Source organism: Spermophilus citellus (genome assembly GCF_964194105.1).
Source record: "Spermophilus citellus genome assembly, chromosome: 17".
NCBI lineage: Eukaryota > Metazoa > Chordata > Mammalia > Rodentia > Sciuridae > Spermophilus > Spermophilus citellus.
In genome coordinates this window covers 4,810,390-4,829,225 of record NC_138199.1, presented here as the reverse complement: position 1 = coordinate 4,829,225, position 18,836 = coordinate 4,810,390, and the positions used below count along the sequence as shown (strand labels likewise).

Below are 18,836 nucleotides of genomic sequence, written 5' to 3'. Positions count from 1 at the left end.
CCCCTGGGTTCAATCCCTGGTACCACCCCCCACCCCAAACAAAACAAAATAAAACAAAACAAACCATTGCAGGCAAAGCTCAGAATGAGATGGGCAGATATTGAAAATACTAAACATTGTGTAAAAAGATACTTAATGGAAATACCTAAATGAAAAATAGAGCATATAGAAGCACACTAATTGGTGAATCACTTAGTATTTCCACTTGACTATAAACAGCTGGGTCCTGACTGTTGTGTGGTTAAATACTGAAGTTTGCTCACATCAAGAGAAGTCAAAGATTCTACAGAACCAAAAAATACAATTAATAATATGGACTGAACAGACATCTACAGAATATTACATCCCTCACAGAATTTACTTTTTTCTCAGCAGCACATGGATTTCTCTCTTTCTGTCTCTCTCTTTGGATTGGACCCTGGGGCACTTAACCATTAAGCCACATTCCCAGCCCTTTTTTATATTTTATTTAGAGACCAGGTCTTACTGAATTGCTTAGGGCCTTGCTCAATTGCTGAGGCTGTCTTTGAACTCGGGGATCCACCTGCCTCAGCCTCCTGAGCTGCTGGGATTACAGGCGTGTTTCACTGTGCCTGGCCCACATGGAACATTTTCTAAAATAGATCATATTTTAGGTCACAAAATAAACCTTATCAAATATAAAAAATAGAGATAATAACCTTGCATTCTATCAGATTGTAATGGAATGAAATTAGAAATCAATGATAAGATAAAAAATAGAAACCACTCTAATATCTGGAGATTAAATAATACAGCGTTTAGTGATGATGAATGGATAGCAGAGAAATCAGGGGAGAAAAAAATTCTTAGAAGTAAATGAAAACCTCTTTACTAGTTTTTTCACAAACATTTGTGGACTATCTAGTATAGTAACTATCTACAAACTATTATATATAATAGTTTGTAGAGTGTGTTTACAAATGCAAAATATGATAAGGGAAACAGTTTCTTTTAATGAGGCCTCTAGCCTTTCCGAGCTTAACAGAAATGTTTACATTTCAAAGAGGAGATGTAACACAGTAACAGCTAGCAGGGGGTGGGAAGAAAGGGGAGAAGAAGCTCTCCCCTTTTCAGGCAATGTCCTTGAAGGGTTAATTTGAATGGTGAAAGAAAAAGCTGCCTTTGTGTGAACTTCTGTAGATTGTGAACTTCTGAGCCCTTCCCCTTACACACTGGGTATAAAGTTCTGAAATTCCCTAAACTTGGGGTTCAGGGCTATTGATTACAGCGAGAGCTTTGCCCTCTGAACTTGGCTGCAGCCAAATAAATCTGTTTTTTGCTGTCTTTGGTGTCTTGTCTCATCTGTCCCCTAAAACAAAATTGAAGTGGCTATCAAAAGCCTTCCAACAAAGAAAAGCTCAAGATTGATGGATTCTCAGCTGAATTCTACCAGACCTTTAAAGAAGAACTAATACCAATCCTCAAATTATTCCATGAAATAGAAAAGAATGGAACTCTGCCAAACCCATTCTATGAACCCAATATCACCGTGATGCCAAAACCAGACAAAGACACATCAAGGAAAGAAAATTTTAAGCCAATAGCCTGGATGAACATAGATGCAAAAATTATTAATAAAATATTTTCAATCCACATACAAGATGACATTAAAAACAGTGCATCATGATCAAGTGGGTTTCATTTCAGGGATGCAAGGTTGCTTCAATATATAGAAATTAATAAATGAGAAAGTCAAGGTCAAGAATCACATAATGATCTCAGTAGATGCAGAAAAAGCATTTGACAAAGTACAGTACTTATTAATGTTTAAAACGCTAGAAAAACTAGGGATAGAGGGATTTACCTCAACATTTGTAAAGTCTATATAAGACAAACCCCAAGGCCAACATAGTACTGAATGGAGAAAAACTTAAAAGCTTTTCCTTTGAAAACAGGAACAAGACAGGGATGCCCATTTCCACCAATCCCATTCAACGTAGTCCTTGAAACTCTAGCCAGAGCAATCAGGCAAGAGAAGGAAATTAAAGGGGTACAAATAGGAAAAGAACTCAAATCATCTCTATTTGCTGATGATATGATCATATATTTAGAAGACACCTCTCCCTCCAAAAAAACAAAAAACAAAAAAACCTTCACCCGAAGACTTCTGAGACTGATAAATGTATTCAGGAAAGTAGTAGGGTATAAAATCATTACTCATAAATCAATCGTGTTCCTATACTTAAATGATGAATCTGCTGAAGAAGAAATTAGGACAACTATCCCATTCACAGTAGCCTCAAAAAAAGGGGAATCAATAAAATAAAAAAAAGGTGAAGAGCCTCTACAATGAAAACTATAGAACACTAAAGAAAGAAATTGAAGAAGGTCTTAATAGATGGAAAGATCTCCTATGTTCTTGGAGAGGCAGAATTAATAATGTCAAAATGGTCAGACTACCAAAAGCACTATGCAGATTTAATGCAATCCTGGTCTGGATTCCAGTGATATTCTTCATAGAACTGGAAAAAACAGTTCTGAAATTCATTTGGAAAAATAAGAAACCCAGAATAGGCAAAGTAGTCTTCGGAAAAGCAAAGCAGGAGTCATCTCAATACTGGAACTTAAATGATACTACAAACTATAGTAACAAAAACAACATGGTACTGACAAGAAAATACACATGAAGAACAATGAAATAGAGCAGAAAACATGGAAATAAATCCACATAAAAATGTATGTTGGAGAAAAGGTAGCCTTTTATACAAATGGTGCTAGGAAAACTGGAAATCCATATGTAGAAGAATGAAATTTGACTCCTCTCTCTCACCCTTCAAAGACCTAGGAATTATACCAAAAACCCTGTAACTACTAGAAGAAAATGTAGGTCCAACTCTCCAACATGTTGGTACAGGAACTAGCTTCCTTAAGACGACTACCAAAGAGCAAGAAGTAAAGTAAAAAAATAAGTGGGGGGCTGGGGATGTGGCTGAAGTGAGAGCGTGCTCACCTGGCATGTGTGAGGCCTGGGTTCGATCCTCAACACCACATACAAAGATGTTGTGTTCGCCGAAAACTAAAAAAAAATAAATAAATATTAAAAAAATTCTCTCTCTCTCTCTCTCTCTCTCTCTCTCTCTCTCTAAAAAAAAATAAGTGGGATGGCATCAAATTAAAACTCTTCTGCACAGCAAAGGAAACGAGTGTGAAGGGAGACCCTACAGAATGGGAGAAGATCTTTGCCACCTGCTCCTCAAATAGGGCATTAATATCCAGAGTGTACAAATAACTCAACACCAAAAAAACAAGTAACCCAATCAATAAATGGAAAAGAACCAGGTGCAGTGGCACATGCCTGTAATCCCAGTGGTTTGGGAGGCTGAGACAGGAGGATGGTGAGTTCAAAGCTAGCCTCAGCAATGGCAAGGCACTAAGCAACTTAGTGAGATCCTGTCTCTAAATAAAATACAAAAATAGAGCTGGGGTTGTGGCTCAATGGTTGAGTGCCCCTGAGTTCAATGCCCGGTAACTCCCCGCAATGGAAAATAAATAATTCTCAAAAGAAGAAATATAAATGGTCAATAAATACATGAAAAAATGTTTAACATCTCTAGCAGTTAGGAAAATGCAAATCAAAACTACATTGAGATTTCATCTCACTCCAGCCAGAATGGCAATTACAAATAATGTTGCTGAGAATGTGGGGAAAAAGGTACACTCATACATTGTTTGTGGGGACTGCAAATTCGTACAGCCACCCTGGATAGAAGTATGGAGAATCCTCAAAAAACTAGGAATGGAACCACCATATGACCCAGCTATCCCACTCCTCCGTATATATCCAAAAGATTAGAAATCAGTATATTACAGTGATGCAGCCACATCAATGTTTATAGTCGCACAATTCATAATAGCTAAGCTATGGAACCAACCTAGGTGCCCTTCAACAGATGAATGGATAAAGAAAATGTGGTGCATATGCACAATGGAATATTACCCATAATGAAGAATGACATCATGACCTTAAGTGTAATAAGCCAGTTCCCAAAACTTGAAAGGTTGAATGTTTTCTATAATATGTTGAAGTTAATCCAGAATGAAAAAAGGGGATAGGAATTAAGAAAAAAAGGGGGGAGAGAATTTCATCAAAATAGAGGAAAGATAAGTAGAGTAGGCAAAGGGAGAAGGGAAAAGTGAAGTACAGTGGAATGAATCTGATGAACTTTTTTATGTGCATGGATGTGCACAGTGGGTCCCAGCATAGGGTGTATTCACAGGACACTAATTAAAAAAAAAATGTAAATGGATTGAAGAGGGATCCATTGAGTGGAGGGAGAGGAGCTAGATGTGGGTGAGAAGTGCTGGGGACTGAGTTGGAGTGGATTGTATTCCATGCTTTTGTGATAATTTCAGGGTGTATCCTGGTGTTGTATATTACTAAAAAATAAATAAATAAATAAAGCCAAGATCAATAGTTGTTGCCTTTGTTTCTGTGAAAGAGAATATCTTGAGTTAAATATCTTGAGTTCTCTTGACCTTTTCTTTGTGGTTCCAAGGTAGCTGCTAAAGCTCCAGCAAGCATACTCACATTCTGGGCAGGAAGAAGGAATAATGCACAAAATACTTCCATTTGCATCTCATTGACTAAGAAACACGTGGCTACCCTTGGCTATAAGGGAGTTAGGGATATGATGTCATTTAACTAGATACATAACACATCAATACATTCTGAGTTCTGTTAATAAGAAATAATGGGTAAATAAATATTGAAAAGCAACTAACATCTGTGCTACAGATGAAATTGTTATTTCAATATAAAATACTTTTTAATGGTTCAAAAAGTTCTAAAGTAATACTTCAGAAAATAACCATATTGTTTGTTTGAATGACAGCTGTGTGATTGTGGTGTGTGTGTATATGTGTGTGTGTGTGTGTGTATATATATATATTAATATACATATAGTTTTTTAATTTGTTGGTACTTGGAACTACACTTGGCTGTCATTTTATTTTTTATTTTTTTATTTTTTTTATTGTTGGTTGTTCAAAACATTACATAGTTCTTGATATATCATATTTCACACTTTGATTCAAGTGGGTTATGAACTCCCATTTTTACCCCATTTACAGATTGCAGAATCACATCAGTTACGCTTCCATTGATTTACATATTGACATACTCATGTCTGTTGTTGTCATTTTTATTTTTAAATTTGAGACAGGGTTTTTCTGAGTTCCTGAGTCTGGTCTTGATCTTGCAATTCTCCTGCCTCAGCCTTTTGAATTGCTGGGACTATAGGCATGCTCTACTATGCCCAGCTTAATCTCGTTATGTCTGAATTATAATTGAGAAAAAGTGAGATGCATGTCTCTTTTTTAGAATTGTAGGATAGAAGAATGAAATAAATCTTCTTTCTTAAGGCCCAGTATTATCCTTAATATATTTCTGGATATGTTGTAAAACAAGTTGAAAGTCGTCTGAGGACATACTATTTCTGAATTTATGAAAAGTAAGAAGCTATTAAAGAAACCAAATAACTGACAGTTAAATGTAGACCTCAGATCATCTCTATGCTTTGAGAGTTATAAAATGTGGACTTCCTGGTAGTTCTATGTTTTGAGAGTTATACAATATTTTCAGTCTTTAAGAAGAGTTCCTTACTCCATGCATGACTTGTAAACATTCCAGTCATCTCTGCTCTTGAATTCTTATTCATAGATTTTTTTTTCCTTTCATATGTTAATGAAAAGCACACTGTGAGTGGATGAAAATCTTGCAGACTTTGCCTGTTATAAGGGAATTTTTCCCCAGGTTTGTGATAGAATTCTTAGTTCTTAATATGTACATGAATGCCAAGAGAGTTATAGATGAAGATGTATATATGTGTGGATGTTGGTGTGGATGTGTATTGGATTTTTAAATTTTTAACAAGATTATTTCTTGTTCACACACAGAAGTGATCATTTTGGCTCTTTCTAGAATTTTCTATCACTGGCAGGTCAAATGAAAGAAAAGCAGTCTTTCTGATACTTCTTTCCTTTTTTGATAAATTATGGTGGCAGGCAGTGTCAACCAACCGTGTCACCTCACAGTGAAACAGCCCCAATTCCAGTTCCTACTCAAATAAGGAATTATCAACGCATTGAACAGAATCTTACATCTACTGCCAGCTCTGGCACAAATCCGCATGGTTCTCCAAGGTAAGGCAGTGTCTGGATTCCTTTTTTAAAATTTGTTTCTTTAAAAACCTTTTATTTTTCTTACTGAAAATCTGTTAATTTCAAATATATAAATATATTTGCCCACAGGTATAATTACTTTTGAGAATTTGAGAAAGAGCTTGTTAAAAAATGAAATCCCAAATTGCAGTAAATTATTTATATATTGTTTATTTCCCATTTTGAGACCTCATTAAGATGATAGTAAAAGAATAACAAAGTCTGAGTCCACAAAAATAAGCAAAATAAGAAAAAAAAATTTATTGGTGTCAGATTCCAGTAAATTTTTTGGAAATGAAGAGGACTGAGGAAGGGTTCCTGTTTTAGCAGGCAGATGTAAATGTGCATGTAATCAAGGATTCTGACAGAATGAGAATCACTATGCCTCTAGCCCCAGAGAGACCTAAATCTCAGAGAACTCAAGTAAAGTGGAGGAATTAGCACTTCAACTAATGGTAACTTATTGTACATATACATGTACCTAGTCAGTTACATATTCTATTCTAGATATATAGCCTATGAATATAAAATTGTATATATTAAAAGTTATTAACTGTTATGATAGCAAAGAATGAAAAAGAAGCCAACTGCCCACCAACTGCTCATTGATTTGCTATAATTCATCTAAGACAATGGAATCCTATGCATCTTCTGTTCCAAAAGGGTAAGGAAGCTCTGTATTGAGGCAGAAAAATTACTGTAGTATAGTATAAAATGAAAAAAAAAAGAATGGTTATAGTATATCAAGCAGTGACCCATGAGGTTAAAAGTGTTTTCATAATAGTGCTAGGACATTGTTTCCTTTTTTCACTGCATGATACATGCACTGATGATGTAGAAAACAAAGATGAGTAATACTGCTGGTGCCTTAACTTGAACCAGGGTGATGACACTCTACTGTCAGTCTTTAGGCTCTTTACCACCACATACTTGTGTTATAAAGGAATGTCCTTGACAGATTATTAAAGGACTAAATTATTTCTCATTGAAAATCACAATCATTGAATAGAATGTGCATATAAAGCACTTTTGCTATTACAATAGTTTTAGGAAAAGCACTGGTATGATTGTAAGCTAAATAATCACTTTTTTTATAGCGCACTCTTTTTACTTCAATGAATGACAAACTATGATATGTTTCTAGCAGTTGTTTTGTAAATATAATCTAAGTTTTATTACTTTGGAGAAAACAAGTGACAATAAATGTCTTTAAAATTTTTGGTGATATTAGGGATTAAACTTGGGGATACCCTACCACAGAGCTATGCCAGTCCTTTCTGTTTTTCACTTTGAGATGGGGTCTTAAATTACACAGGCTGGCCTCAACTTGTGAGTATCCTGCCTCAGTTTCCTGAGTTGCTGGGATTACAGGCATGTGCCACGTAGTGGCATACGTGACAATAAATGTCAACGATAAAATTGGAACATTCAAGTAAAAAGTAGAATTTTGGAAAACTTATATTAACCCCTGTGATCTTGAAGATCAAAAGATCTTGTGATCAGAAGAGTCTTGCCAGACATTTCTGTTAACATTGATGGTGACATTTTGGTATGAATGTGACTTTTTGACATTATATGTTAAATATTTGGAATATCTGCATAATTAAATGAACCATTATTATCCAAATGATGAATGTTAAAAAAATCATTGAACAGATAAAAGGTTTATTCAGAGTAAAAGATACTTTGCAGAACAATGAAGTTTAATGTAACAGTGCAAGAGTTCACGGAGGCTGGGTATGGTGGCCCGCATTCCTGTGTTGTAGCACATTTGAAATAAGTCACTGGCAGTCCTGAATCAGGACATGGGACTTTATTCACTGGTATGCCAAGTGACCAAGTTGACTTTGCCCGCCTTGACCCTTTGCAGAAGGCAGGGTATCTCTTTTACAGTCAAAACCCTCAAGCTACCAGTAAGTCAAAACATAGCAACCTAGGAAGTGGGTCTGAATGATTCAGTTCAGGGTACAGTACACTGCCCAAGAAAAATGGGAATTAAAAAGAACATCTTACAAATGCATTTCTTTCTTTTTAAAAATATATTTTAGTTATACATGGACACAATATCTTTATTTTGTCTATTTTTATGTAGTGTTGAGGTTTGGACCCAAGTGCCTCACATGTGTGAGGCAAGTGTTTTGTCACTGAGCCACAACCCCAGCCCAAAATGCATTTCTTAATAATACATTGTATAAGGACAACAGAAACATTTTTTAACCACCCTGCATTGTCAGACAGGGTGTGCTCAGCAGGAGGTGACAGAGGTGGGATTTTCTCATGGGAGAAGCATTTCTTACATGAAATGGAGTCTCAGGGTAAAATGGAGTTTGTCTGGTCAAGGCATAGCATTCTCCCCTTTTCTGGAAAAAAATCAAACCCTTGATTTACCTTCTGATTATGTAAGGGATTATAATGGCCATATATATAGATATATATGTGTGTGTATATATATATGTATTTACTTGACTAACAAAATATGTTGTTTTAGCAGTTTGGGCCTTGTAACATAACCTGAACAAGAGGAAAAACATGATTAACATTTTTTTTTTAGTTTTATCTTTAGAGGGTGGTTGGGGTCTCAGAGGGCTGTCCATCTTCTGCAGGAGACATTTTTGTTGTCTTGACTCAGGTGTGAATCCATGCTATGAGTCCTTTGGGGTAGTGACTGAATAAGGTCCCCTCCAGCTGGATGTTAGTTCTTCTTTTTTGGAACCGTTTGATGTAGACTAGTCCTCTGGCTAGAATGGTTGTTAGAGATACGTAGTCTCTTGGGGCTGGTTTTCTCAAAGGAATTTATGAGCTTTAAGTTGAACCTATTGTAGAGACTTAGCAACAGGAGCAGGTTATCTTGGTAAGTGTGGAGGAAAGGCTCTGGAGGCATTAACATTTTAATCCCCCAGAGGCAATTTCTAAATTTTTGGACTCAAACTGGCCTTTATTTTTGTGATCTGATCTGATTACATATCTACACTGACTGACTCTTTAATTTTTGTTTTCTTTTGTCTACTTTTCCTAATTTTAGGGAATTTTTCATGCTGTAGAGAAAAGGGCGATGACTGCTCTTGCTGCTTTGAGCTGAGAGGGGGTGATGTCAGATGGGGCAATCAGTTTGGAGTCCCCTTTTAGAAATCAGTTCAGTCAAGGGGTCCACGCTAAAAGTCTGGTTCGGGAAGAACAGGTTGTAAAGTCATCTAGGGGTGGGTGCTTCTATGAGAGAGAAACAAAAAGACATTAGTACTGAAATGAGATTAATACAAAATAAATGTTGGGGCATCTGGAACATGTCAATGAATATCACAAAGATAATAGAAATCAATAATCTCTTCCTTAGGAGGTGGAAGAGCTGAGAAATTGTTCCTATAACAAGGCCTAACAAAGCCTAACATGGCCTTTATTTGGGAAGTAAATCTTTAACATTGTCAGAGTTATCAGGAAAGTAAACACAACATTTGGTTAAATTGCTTAATGTCATCTGATTTTTGTAAAATATTTTATTGTCACAACCTGTGTGGTTAATAGGGGTCCCTTATCTTTGTTACTTAGGGCTAGATAATTATACTAGCAAACATTGATTAAGCCTATCTGTGTAGGAGTTTGGGAAGATCTGTAGGCCTTAAACTGACTAAAAACTCCTGACTCTGGCAGTTTCTCTTGATAGTTATCAGGCACTCCTGCCTAAGAATCTCTTTTGTCACCTCCAGTCTCATTTATTCTTGGGGGGGGGGGGGCTAACCCAAGTGTACATTCTAAGTTACATTAAGATAACTGTAGTTTTATAAGTGTCTAGGAATGGCTGTGTTTTGGTTTTAACTGTTTTCCGTTAGGTGCTTAAGATGAAGCTGGTCAAATTAACCTTGTTCCTTGGGGGTTACTTGTTCCTTTGTGGGTTACTCTCTGGGGAACTTATGAGCAGCCTTTAGTTCTGCTAGTGCCATCCACCAGGATAACTCAAGGTTTTGCTGACCATGTGGCTTCCCTTGGAATCGTCAGGGATGTCTGCATTTTCCAGTTATCCTCCTCTTTTGCAGTATGGGCACTGATTAGCTTTCTCTTTTAGGGACCCAGTAATCTCCCTGATTGGGAGGTTCATGTGACCCAGAGTTGATGAGAAGTTCCTTTGTCCCCTGGATTCAAGCTGACTCAGAGGGCAAGAGCCAAATATTGGTTTTGTTGGCCCTTTTTATTTTAACCTTAATCTTTAAGCCTTGGTCTTAAACATCCAGCAAGCCAGTCCTACAAGTCTTAACGTATGAAACTGGGCTTTAAATTTAGTGTTTAAAACTTTACAGTCATTTTTACCCCTTTTATTTAATTGGGGTCTGTATTAATACTGGAAGTTAGCATTATATACTGTCTATAGATGATGGCCAAATATCTCATATTAACTTAGGTTATTATAAGGCATTAGCAGATAGCAGTTAAAGTTTGCAAGGAAAATTTAAAATGAAATTAACAAGAGTAAAAACATATTTAGTTTGTATACAATCTTGAACCTTGGCTGATTATATGTTATATCCCCTGTTTGAGATCACAATAATTTTTACAATAAATATCAGTCTTTTGAATATAACTTTAAATGAGCTGAAGCCTGGCCTATTTTAAAGGCATTCTAACATGTAGTAAGGTGGGAGGCAGAGCCTTTACTCAGGTAAGGTGGGGTTCTTCACAAATCTTAGGTGAAGCGTTCTAGTTCTGAAGTTGATCTTTGCCTCTTTCTTAGATCCATTTTATAAAGTTTACATAATATTGTTTCCTGAGTCTATATAATGTTAGTTAACACAATATAACATTATATTTAAAACACAAATCAAAGGCTGAGAGAGCTTTTAAGTTTTTCTTTTGTGTGGAAAAGTGGCAAAATATTTTTGTTTTACATTTTTAACCTTTAAACAGATCAATCTCTCTTGTCTTTTGAAAATACCTTTAAATTTTTTATATCCCATTGATTACAGAACATTGATTACAGAATATTAAATGATATAAATAAATCTCCAATTAAACTTGTTATTTTTATAAGCCTAAAATTACCATTACAGACTACTTCAGTTTGGAGAACACCAGCTTGATAAAATGCTCTTTTTAAAAAAATATTTATTTTTTAGTTGTAGGTGTACACAAAATCATTATTTCATTTTTATGTGGTGCTGAGGTTTAAACCTAGTGCCTCACATGTGCAAGGTGAGCACTCAACCACCGATCTTTGCCTCTTTCTTAGATACCATTTTATAAATGTTCCCAAATGCTCTTTTAAATCTTTTACTTTAAAGACGTGTATACCTGGAAGATATGAATACATTTAATATGTAAAGAAGATTAATAGCATCATAATTGCATTGATGTTTTTTATTAACCTAGTTTAGCTTTTAAAGAAAATTTAGACTTTGTAATGTATAATACTCTAAAATAATAGTTGTTGTTTAATCAGAGTTGTACAAACCCTAATTTTTTCAGACTAGTTGCTCTAGAGAATGAAATATAACAGACACAATGTTAGGAGTAAATTACTGTTTTAAGAAATTCTTGTTATTTTAACAGATAGATTAAACTTTGGTTTATATTAGTACATTAATATTTGATCTTGGGGAAAAACCTGGAGCTTTAACTGATTTGTGTTACTTATAATCAACTTAGTTATACACAAACCTTTTTTTTTTTTTTGAAATTTGCCTCTTATTCATACAGACCTTTTTATCACATAATTAGACTCTCTTGTTTATGTAGATGTATTACAACTTTATTTTTACCACATAAAGGCTTTCTTACCTAGAAGTGTTTTTTTCCCATATTTTATTAAATATATTTTAATACCTAGAACATTTTTTTATTATCAGTTTGTGAAAATACCAATAATATTTAAGTACATTACCCTATGGAATTTAAGGAGTTAAGAGTAATAGTATTTTAACTTTCCCTAAATTAATCAGATTTTTTAACAAATACATTTATGATTAATCTCAGGTGTGTCAAATCTAATTTACTTATTTTTAAAAACCAAGATATCAGACAAGTGTATTGAACAGCATCAGCCATCTCTTCCTTATTGAAGAAAAATCCTAGAAACAATGGATATTAGACATTTTGTAGACATCAACAATTTATCAGTTGTTTGACCATCTAGAAAAAAAAATACAAACTGTGAGTTAGTAACTTTAAAGATATCTTGACTTTTATTTGTTTATACCTGTTGGGACTTTTAACTCTTAGTTACCTTTTTCCCAATGATGGCACAAAGCAATTTTAAACCCTTTTATATTTTCTAAACACATGTAGACATGACAGTTAACTGGTGTATATATATATACACACACACACACAAAAAAACAAAGGCCTTGTAGTTTATTTTTTTGAATCAATTAATTAATTTTTAAATTTATACATGACAGTGGAATGCCTTACAATTTTTACCTATATAGAGCTCAATTTTTCATATCTCTGGTTGTATGCATAGTATACTCACACCAACCTATTAGATTGAGAGCTAACCCTTGTAAATTGGCCTGTGACTTTAGAAAGTTTTAGACACTTTATTCTTTCTTCATGGGCTCCTTCCTGTGCAAAGAAGCTTAAAAGTTACATTTTGCTACTGGGCTGGTATGAAGATGAATATAATTTATGACAGAGTGCATTTATTTATTTTTCGTAGGATTTCAAAATAAAACATTTCCGTTGGATTTAGGCATTGTGCCTATTCTGTCCAATGGATATACCAAATCTGAAAAAAAAAAAAAATTGGCCTCTGAATGAAGCAGAATGTAAAAAAGAACCTCTATAGTTGCATAAAATAGGTCTGATCAGAAAAACACATTAACCTAGGCATGCTGGATCAAAATTATGAGCTCAAAAAATACAGAATTTTAAAAGCCTACCAGGCCTCTGTCCTCTGTAGTCTTGCTCATCAGAGGTGAAAAGAGTTCAAGAAAAGAAATGAGGGCTTGTGGACTCATGGGGGCCCAGAAGTATCTCTCTCTCTCTCTCTCTCTCTCTCTCTCTCTCTCTCTCGCTCTCGCTCTCTCTCTCTCTCTCTCTTTCTCTCTCTTAAATCTGATTCTAAACTGGTTTGTCTGGTCTCTTGGACAGCAGCCACCAAAATTTTTATCCTGGTGTTTTGCAGCTTTATCAGCTGGGCTGTCATGATTGTTGAAAAACCTTTGGGCTGCCTCTAATAGTTGAGAGGTATTCATGACTGCAAATCCTTTAAGGTTTTGGAGTTTTCTGTGAATATCTGGGTTGACTAAAAGACAAAAGCCAAATGTAGGCCTGAGAGTTTTTTCCTAGACAAAATGATACGGCCGTTAATTATTTTAGCATGAGAGAGTGAGAAAGAGAGTGACAGAGAAAGACAACGCTGAAATCATTTTTTTCCCTGAGCTGTAGCCAGGGAGAAGTTTTCAGATTGGTCCCCTGCTGAGTCTGTCAGCAGTTGTTCACTTTCCAATGTAAGCTTTAGTGAGCTAGGGCTTTTTAACCATTTTTTTCTCAGTTAGTAATCAGGCCAGGTTTGGATTAGGTGTCCCATGACAAGACTAACAATTAAAACAATAGGCAGAAATTCATGAACAAACAAGAAACAGATGTGGATGAACAGAGACAGACATGGACAAACAGACCAATATCCTGTCTTCCATCCCCCAGACACCAGACTGTCACCATGGTCTATTTACTGGCTCTCTGGATTTAGATAAGAGACAGAGCATGGATAAGACACTCTTTCCTCCAATATCCAGATGTCAGACCATGAAGATCACAGTCTGTTTATCGGCCCTCTGGGTCACAGCCCTGGATCTCCTCATACACCCTTCGAAACACAAAAGGAGAGAACAGATGAGGTGCCTCCAAACACATGCAGTTGCACATCCTCCCTCATGGGCAAGCTCAAATCGGTCACTACAGAAAGCCTAGACCCTCAGTAGACCAAGAGATCCCACAACTAGAAAGGAGGGCGCCTCTAAATCCCTGTGTGCCTGGAAGCCATAACCCTGACTAAATGTTGTGGTATGTTTGAAATAAATCACCGAGTCAGTCTTGAAGCAGGACATGGGACTTTATTCGCTTGCAGGCCAAGGGACAGTAACCAAGTCGACTTTGCTCCCCTTGACCTCTTGCACAAGGCAGGGTATCTTCTTTATAGCCAAAACCTACAAGCTACCAGTAAGTCAACATCATAGCAGCCTAGGAAGTAGGTCTGAATGATCCAGTTCAGGGTATAGTACCCTGCCCAAGAAAAATGGGAACAAAAAAAGAACATATTAGAAATGCATTTCTTAATAATACATAAAAATTTTTTTAACTGCCATACATTGTTATGTGTGTGCTTAGCAGGAGGTGGCAGAGACAGTGTTTTCTCATGGGAGAAGCATTTCTTATATTAAGTGGAGTCTTGGGGTAGAATGGATTTTGTCTGGTCAAGGCACATATAATTTGGCCCATAACACCTGTAATCCCAGCAGCTCAGGAAGCTGAGGCAGGAGGATCACAAGTTCAAAGCCAGCCTCAACAACTTAGGCCCTAAGCAACTCAGCAAGACCCTGTTTCTAAATAAAATATAAAGAAGGGCTAGAGATGTGGCTCAGTGGTTAAGTGCCCCTGGGTTCAATCCCTTGTTAAAAAAAAGAATTCAAGGAGATAGTTTCAGATTCCACATTGCAACCAAACTAATCTTTTAGATAAAACCAACACTTATTGAGGTTTGGTTTAGTATCAAAAAGAAGAGTATCATTGATTTGAAAAGACTGAAATACTCCTTCCTTTTTCTGTACATATGTGTGTTAGGCTGGATCTTCATGGAAAACTTACCTTAGAATGACATATTGTGTAACAGACTGCAGAATCAATTGTGAGAATCCAAATGTCTTCTGTTAAACCAGATATTAGAGATTTGCAGAAATGTATAATAATGTCATGTTAATTTGTTTTAGAAATATACATATTTTCATAATATTATGTTAAATGTAATGTTAATTATTTTTAGTGAATTTATAAAATTTTAAATTTCTGAATTTTATTTTGAATACATTAAGATCAATACATAAGGTTACATAAACAAAATGCTCTGGGATCTTTGGACCTAAGACCCAGAAGATTGAAAATAATTGGTAGCCAGGTGCGGTGGCGCACACCTATAATCCCAGCGCCTCGGGAGGCTGAGGCAGGAGGATTGTGAGTTCAAAGTCAGCCTCAGCTACAGTGATGTGCTAAGCAAATCAATGAGACCCTGTCTCTAAATAAAATACAAAATAGGGCTGAGGACATGGCTCAGTGGTCCAGTGCCCTTGAGTTCAATCTCTGGTAACTGCCCCCCACCCAAAAAAGAAAATAATTGGTATGTAATATATCACCTTTGGTGTTGAAACAAGGTGAAAGTGCTTGTGTGTACATTAAGGAACTCAGGAAAGATACACTATAAAAACAGTGGTAACCTTTCCAGTAGATTGGGAAAATATTTAGAATTTATCAGTGGGGATAGGTAGACTTTACCTTATACCATTTTATATTTGTTTCATGTGACTGTTACCTGTTTTTAAAAGCTCTTCTTTGTGGCTTATTGTTAGAAAATTTCAGGGAGGGGAAAAAAGACAGAAATAAAGAAGAAATCCTAGAACCTGCCAGAGAAGGAATAATTCTCTTTTTCTCTTTAGATCTGCTGTGGTACGAAGGTCTAACACCAGCCCCATGGGCTTCCTCCGGTTGGGATCTGGCTCCCCTGCACCAGCAGACACAGCTCAGACAGTTGGACGAAGACTGTCTATTGGGTCTTCTAGGCCTTATTCACCTTCCCCTTTGGGTAAGGAGAGTTTAAAGCAATTGTTTTTTAATCTTTTCTGCTCTGTAACAAATTTGGTATGAAATATTATTTTTAGGGACATTGATTCGTCATGGCTGTGATTCTGAGCTGATTTGAGGCCATCCCTCCTGCACTACCCTATTCCCAGTTCCTCCTTGAGAATCTCTACATAAATCTGTTAGGATTGATGTTGAAAATATAATAATATAAATTAATGTTACATGTCAAAACCATCCTCATTGGCTTTGGCATCCAAATACAGTGTTAGAAACTCTAGATTAAAGTGCATAAAATGCCTATCTTTCTTATTGCTCAGACTCATGAGAATTAACATTGCATCTCTGAGTCACATTCACTACACACCTTCCAGCTCTAATAGGAGTATAGTAGCAGCTTTGTTACATATCTCCCCATTTTGCCTAGAAAATGATTTTGGAAACAGAAAGAACCTTAAACAGAGCAACAAAAGAAACCCTACCAAGCCGAAAACCAAAGAGACCAAATAGTGAAATGTAAGAGTCAAAATGCTCAAACTCAGAAAATGTGTGAGAACAAAGCCACTGAGGGCAGTATCTGTGAGAAACACCATGAGGTAGTGGGAAGAACAGGTGGTACAGAGGAGCCCCATCTATAGTTAAAGCTGCTGAAATCTTAATAGACAGAGCAGGGTTGTAGGTAGTCCCCCAGGAACCCCAAGATGATGATTATGATGATGATGATGATGATGATGTGTGTGTGTGTGTGTGTGTGTGTGTAATGTTTAAATTGCCTTATCACTTGTTGCAATGATTTCAGCTGAAAAATCTTTAAACAAAATCTTGGCACTCCAGGGTCTCCAAAGACAAAGATTATCCTTGCATGTCAGTGAAAAGGTCCTTAGTATCTAATCTCTGCTTATTGCTTTATCACCTGGACATTGCTCCTTCTTGTTATAGATATGTCTCTTGTCTATTTAAATTCCCTGGTACTGTCCCTGATTCTCTCTCTGTGTCAGTTTGGGTTTTCAGGAAGGTGGATGCAAAGAAGGTATTAGGTATGTAAGAGGCTGAGGGAAGTAGGGAGCCAGGGAGGGTCCTCAGACCAAGATTCAGGTCTGAAACCTGGGAAAGGAGGGTAATAAGGGAGACAATAAGGCAAGAAAAGTCTGAGACTATAGCACAGGTCTAAGAAAGGTTTAACCATACTATGGGAATAGTGCTAAGCACTGGTCTGTCAGAGGAATTCTATGACCCACTCTCAACATGCCTGAATCAGTTGTTGACCCCTGGGGGAAGCCTGGCTTCAGACAAATGTGAATCCATAGGGACAGCTGCTAGGCTGTCATCTGTGTCCTGCAGCTCCACAATCCCCAAGCACTTTGTATAAACTCTTACATGTCTATATAGACATTTATTTATTTATTTAGACTTTTTTCCTAATGATTTTGTTTCAAGGATGGATGTATATGGTACTTTTTATCTTAGCTTACCTACTGCCTAGTGTATTGGTTATTCAGTAAGTACTGGTTCAACTAAATTTTTGATAATTACATTTTTACAAATTACGTACCAAGCAATTTTTGCATGCATTGCCTGTTTCCATTCTTAATTAGTTTTTTGAATAATTTATTCTTCTTTTCTCCATGTCTCACTTCATAGTTGGTACCATTCCTGAGCAGTTTAGTCAGTGCTGTTGTGGACATTCTCAGGGCCATGAATCCAGAAGTAGAAACTCTTCAGGTAGGAAAATACATTTGGTATATTAGAAATTTGAATTTTATTATGAATGGACTTATTTTGTATTTCTAGCCTTATCCAAAGGACAGCATTGGTAAGAAATATTTCCAGTGCTATCCTGATTTTTAGAATCTTGAGCGCTTGCCTAGCACAGGGTTCGATTCTCAGCACCACATAAAAAATAAATAAAATAAAGCCATAAAAACATATATATTAAAAAAATAAAATAGTCTAAGGAATTAGACAATTAGATAAATTTTGGTCATTGTTACACAGATGATAATTTAGAAAGTGAAATTTTATTATGGAATTTACTGGTAAATAGTTGGAACTGGAGACTATCATGCTAAATGAAATAAACTAGATTCAGAAAATTAAAGGGTGAATGTTTTTTTTTTCTGATATGTGGAAGTTAATCCAAAAAAAGGGGGAAAATTAAAAGATGGGAGATGGGAATTCCATCAAAACAGAAGATCATGGAGTTTAGGAAGGGGATTGAGAGGGAGGGAGAGGGATGGGATAAAGGAAGGACAGTGGAATGAATCTGACCTAACTTTCCTATGTACGTATATGAATATACCACAGTGAATCTCATGTGAATCCACAAGACACTAATTAAAAAAATAATAATAGCAGAAAGATCAATAGAATAGAGGGAAGGAAACAGGTCAGGAAGGAGAGGAAGGAAAAGGGAAGCACTGGAGACTGAATTAGAGCAAATTAAATTCTGTGTTTAAAATTATGTTAAAATGAATCATTATAGATAACTAAAAAGAACCAATAACCAGGTGCTGTGGCATATGCCTGTGATCCCAGAGGTTCAGAAGGCAGAAGGATTGCGAGTTCAAAGCCAGTCTCAGCAACTTAGCAAGGCACTAAGCAACTCAGTGAGACCCTGTCTCTAAAGAAAATACAAAATAGGGCTGGGGATGTGGCTTGAGGTTGAGTGCCCCTGAGTTCAATCCCCAGTACCAAAAAAACAAAACAAAACAAAACAAAAAAAACAAGAACAGAAATTCAGTGTTGCCTTTTGTTGTTTTCATTAACTTTAACTATTTACTACATAATCTCTTTAGACCTTGCATTAATCTGAATTATTAGCTCTTGATAAAAATAGCTCATATATTCATCATCAATATATTTCATCTCGTGCCCGGCAT

General features: G+C 36.1%; 1 protein-coding gene across 2 annotated transcripts in view; it reads left to right on the top strand.

Annotated features, from left to right (window-relative positions):
* The window catches only part of ULK2 (unc-51 like autophagy activating kinase 2), a 102,492-nt gene that overhangs the window by 58,994 nt on the left and 24,662 nt on the right, over positions 1–18,836 (top strand). For both annotated transcript variants that reach the window (XM_081270356.1, XM_081270357.1), the window contains exons 15-17: positions 6,025–6,162; positions 15,816–15,961; positions 17,599–17,679. In XM_081270356.1, the coding sequence (XP_081126482.1) occupies positions 6,025–6,162; positions 15,816–15,961; positions 17,599–17,679 (365 nt within the window). The remainder of the gene's footprint in view (positions 1–6,024; positions 6,163–15,815; positions 15,962–17,598; positions 17,680–18,836) is intronic.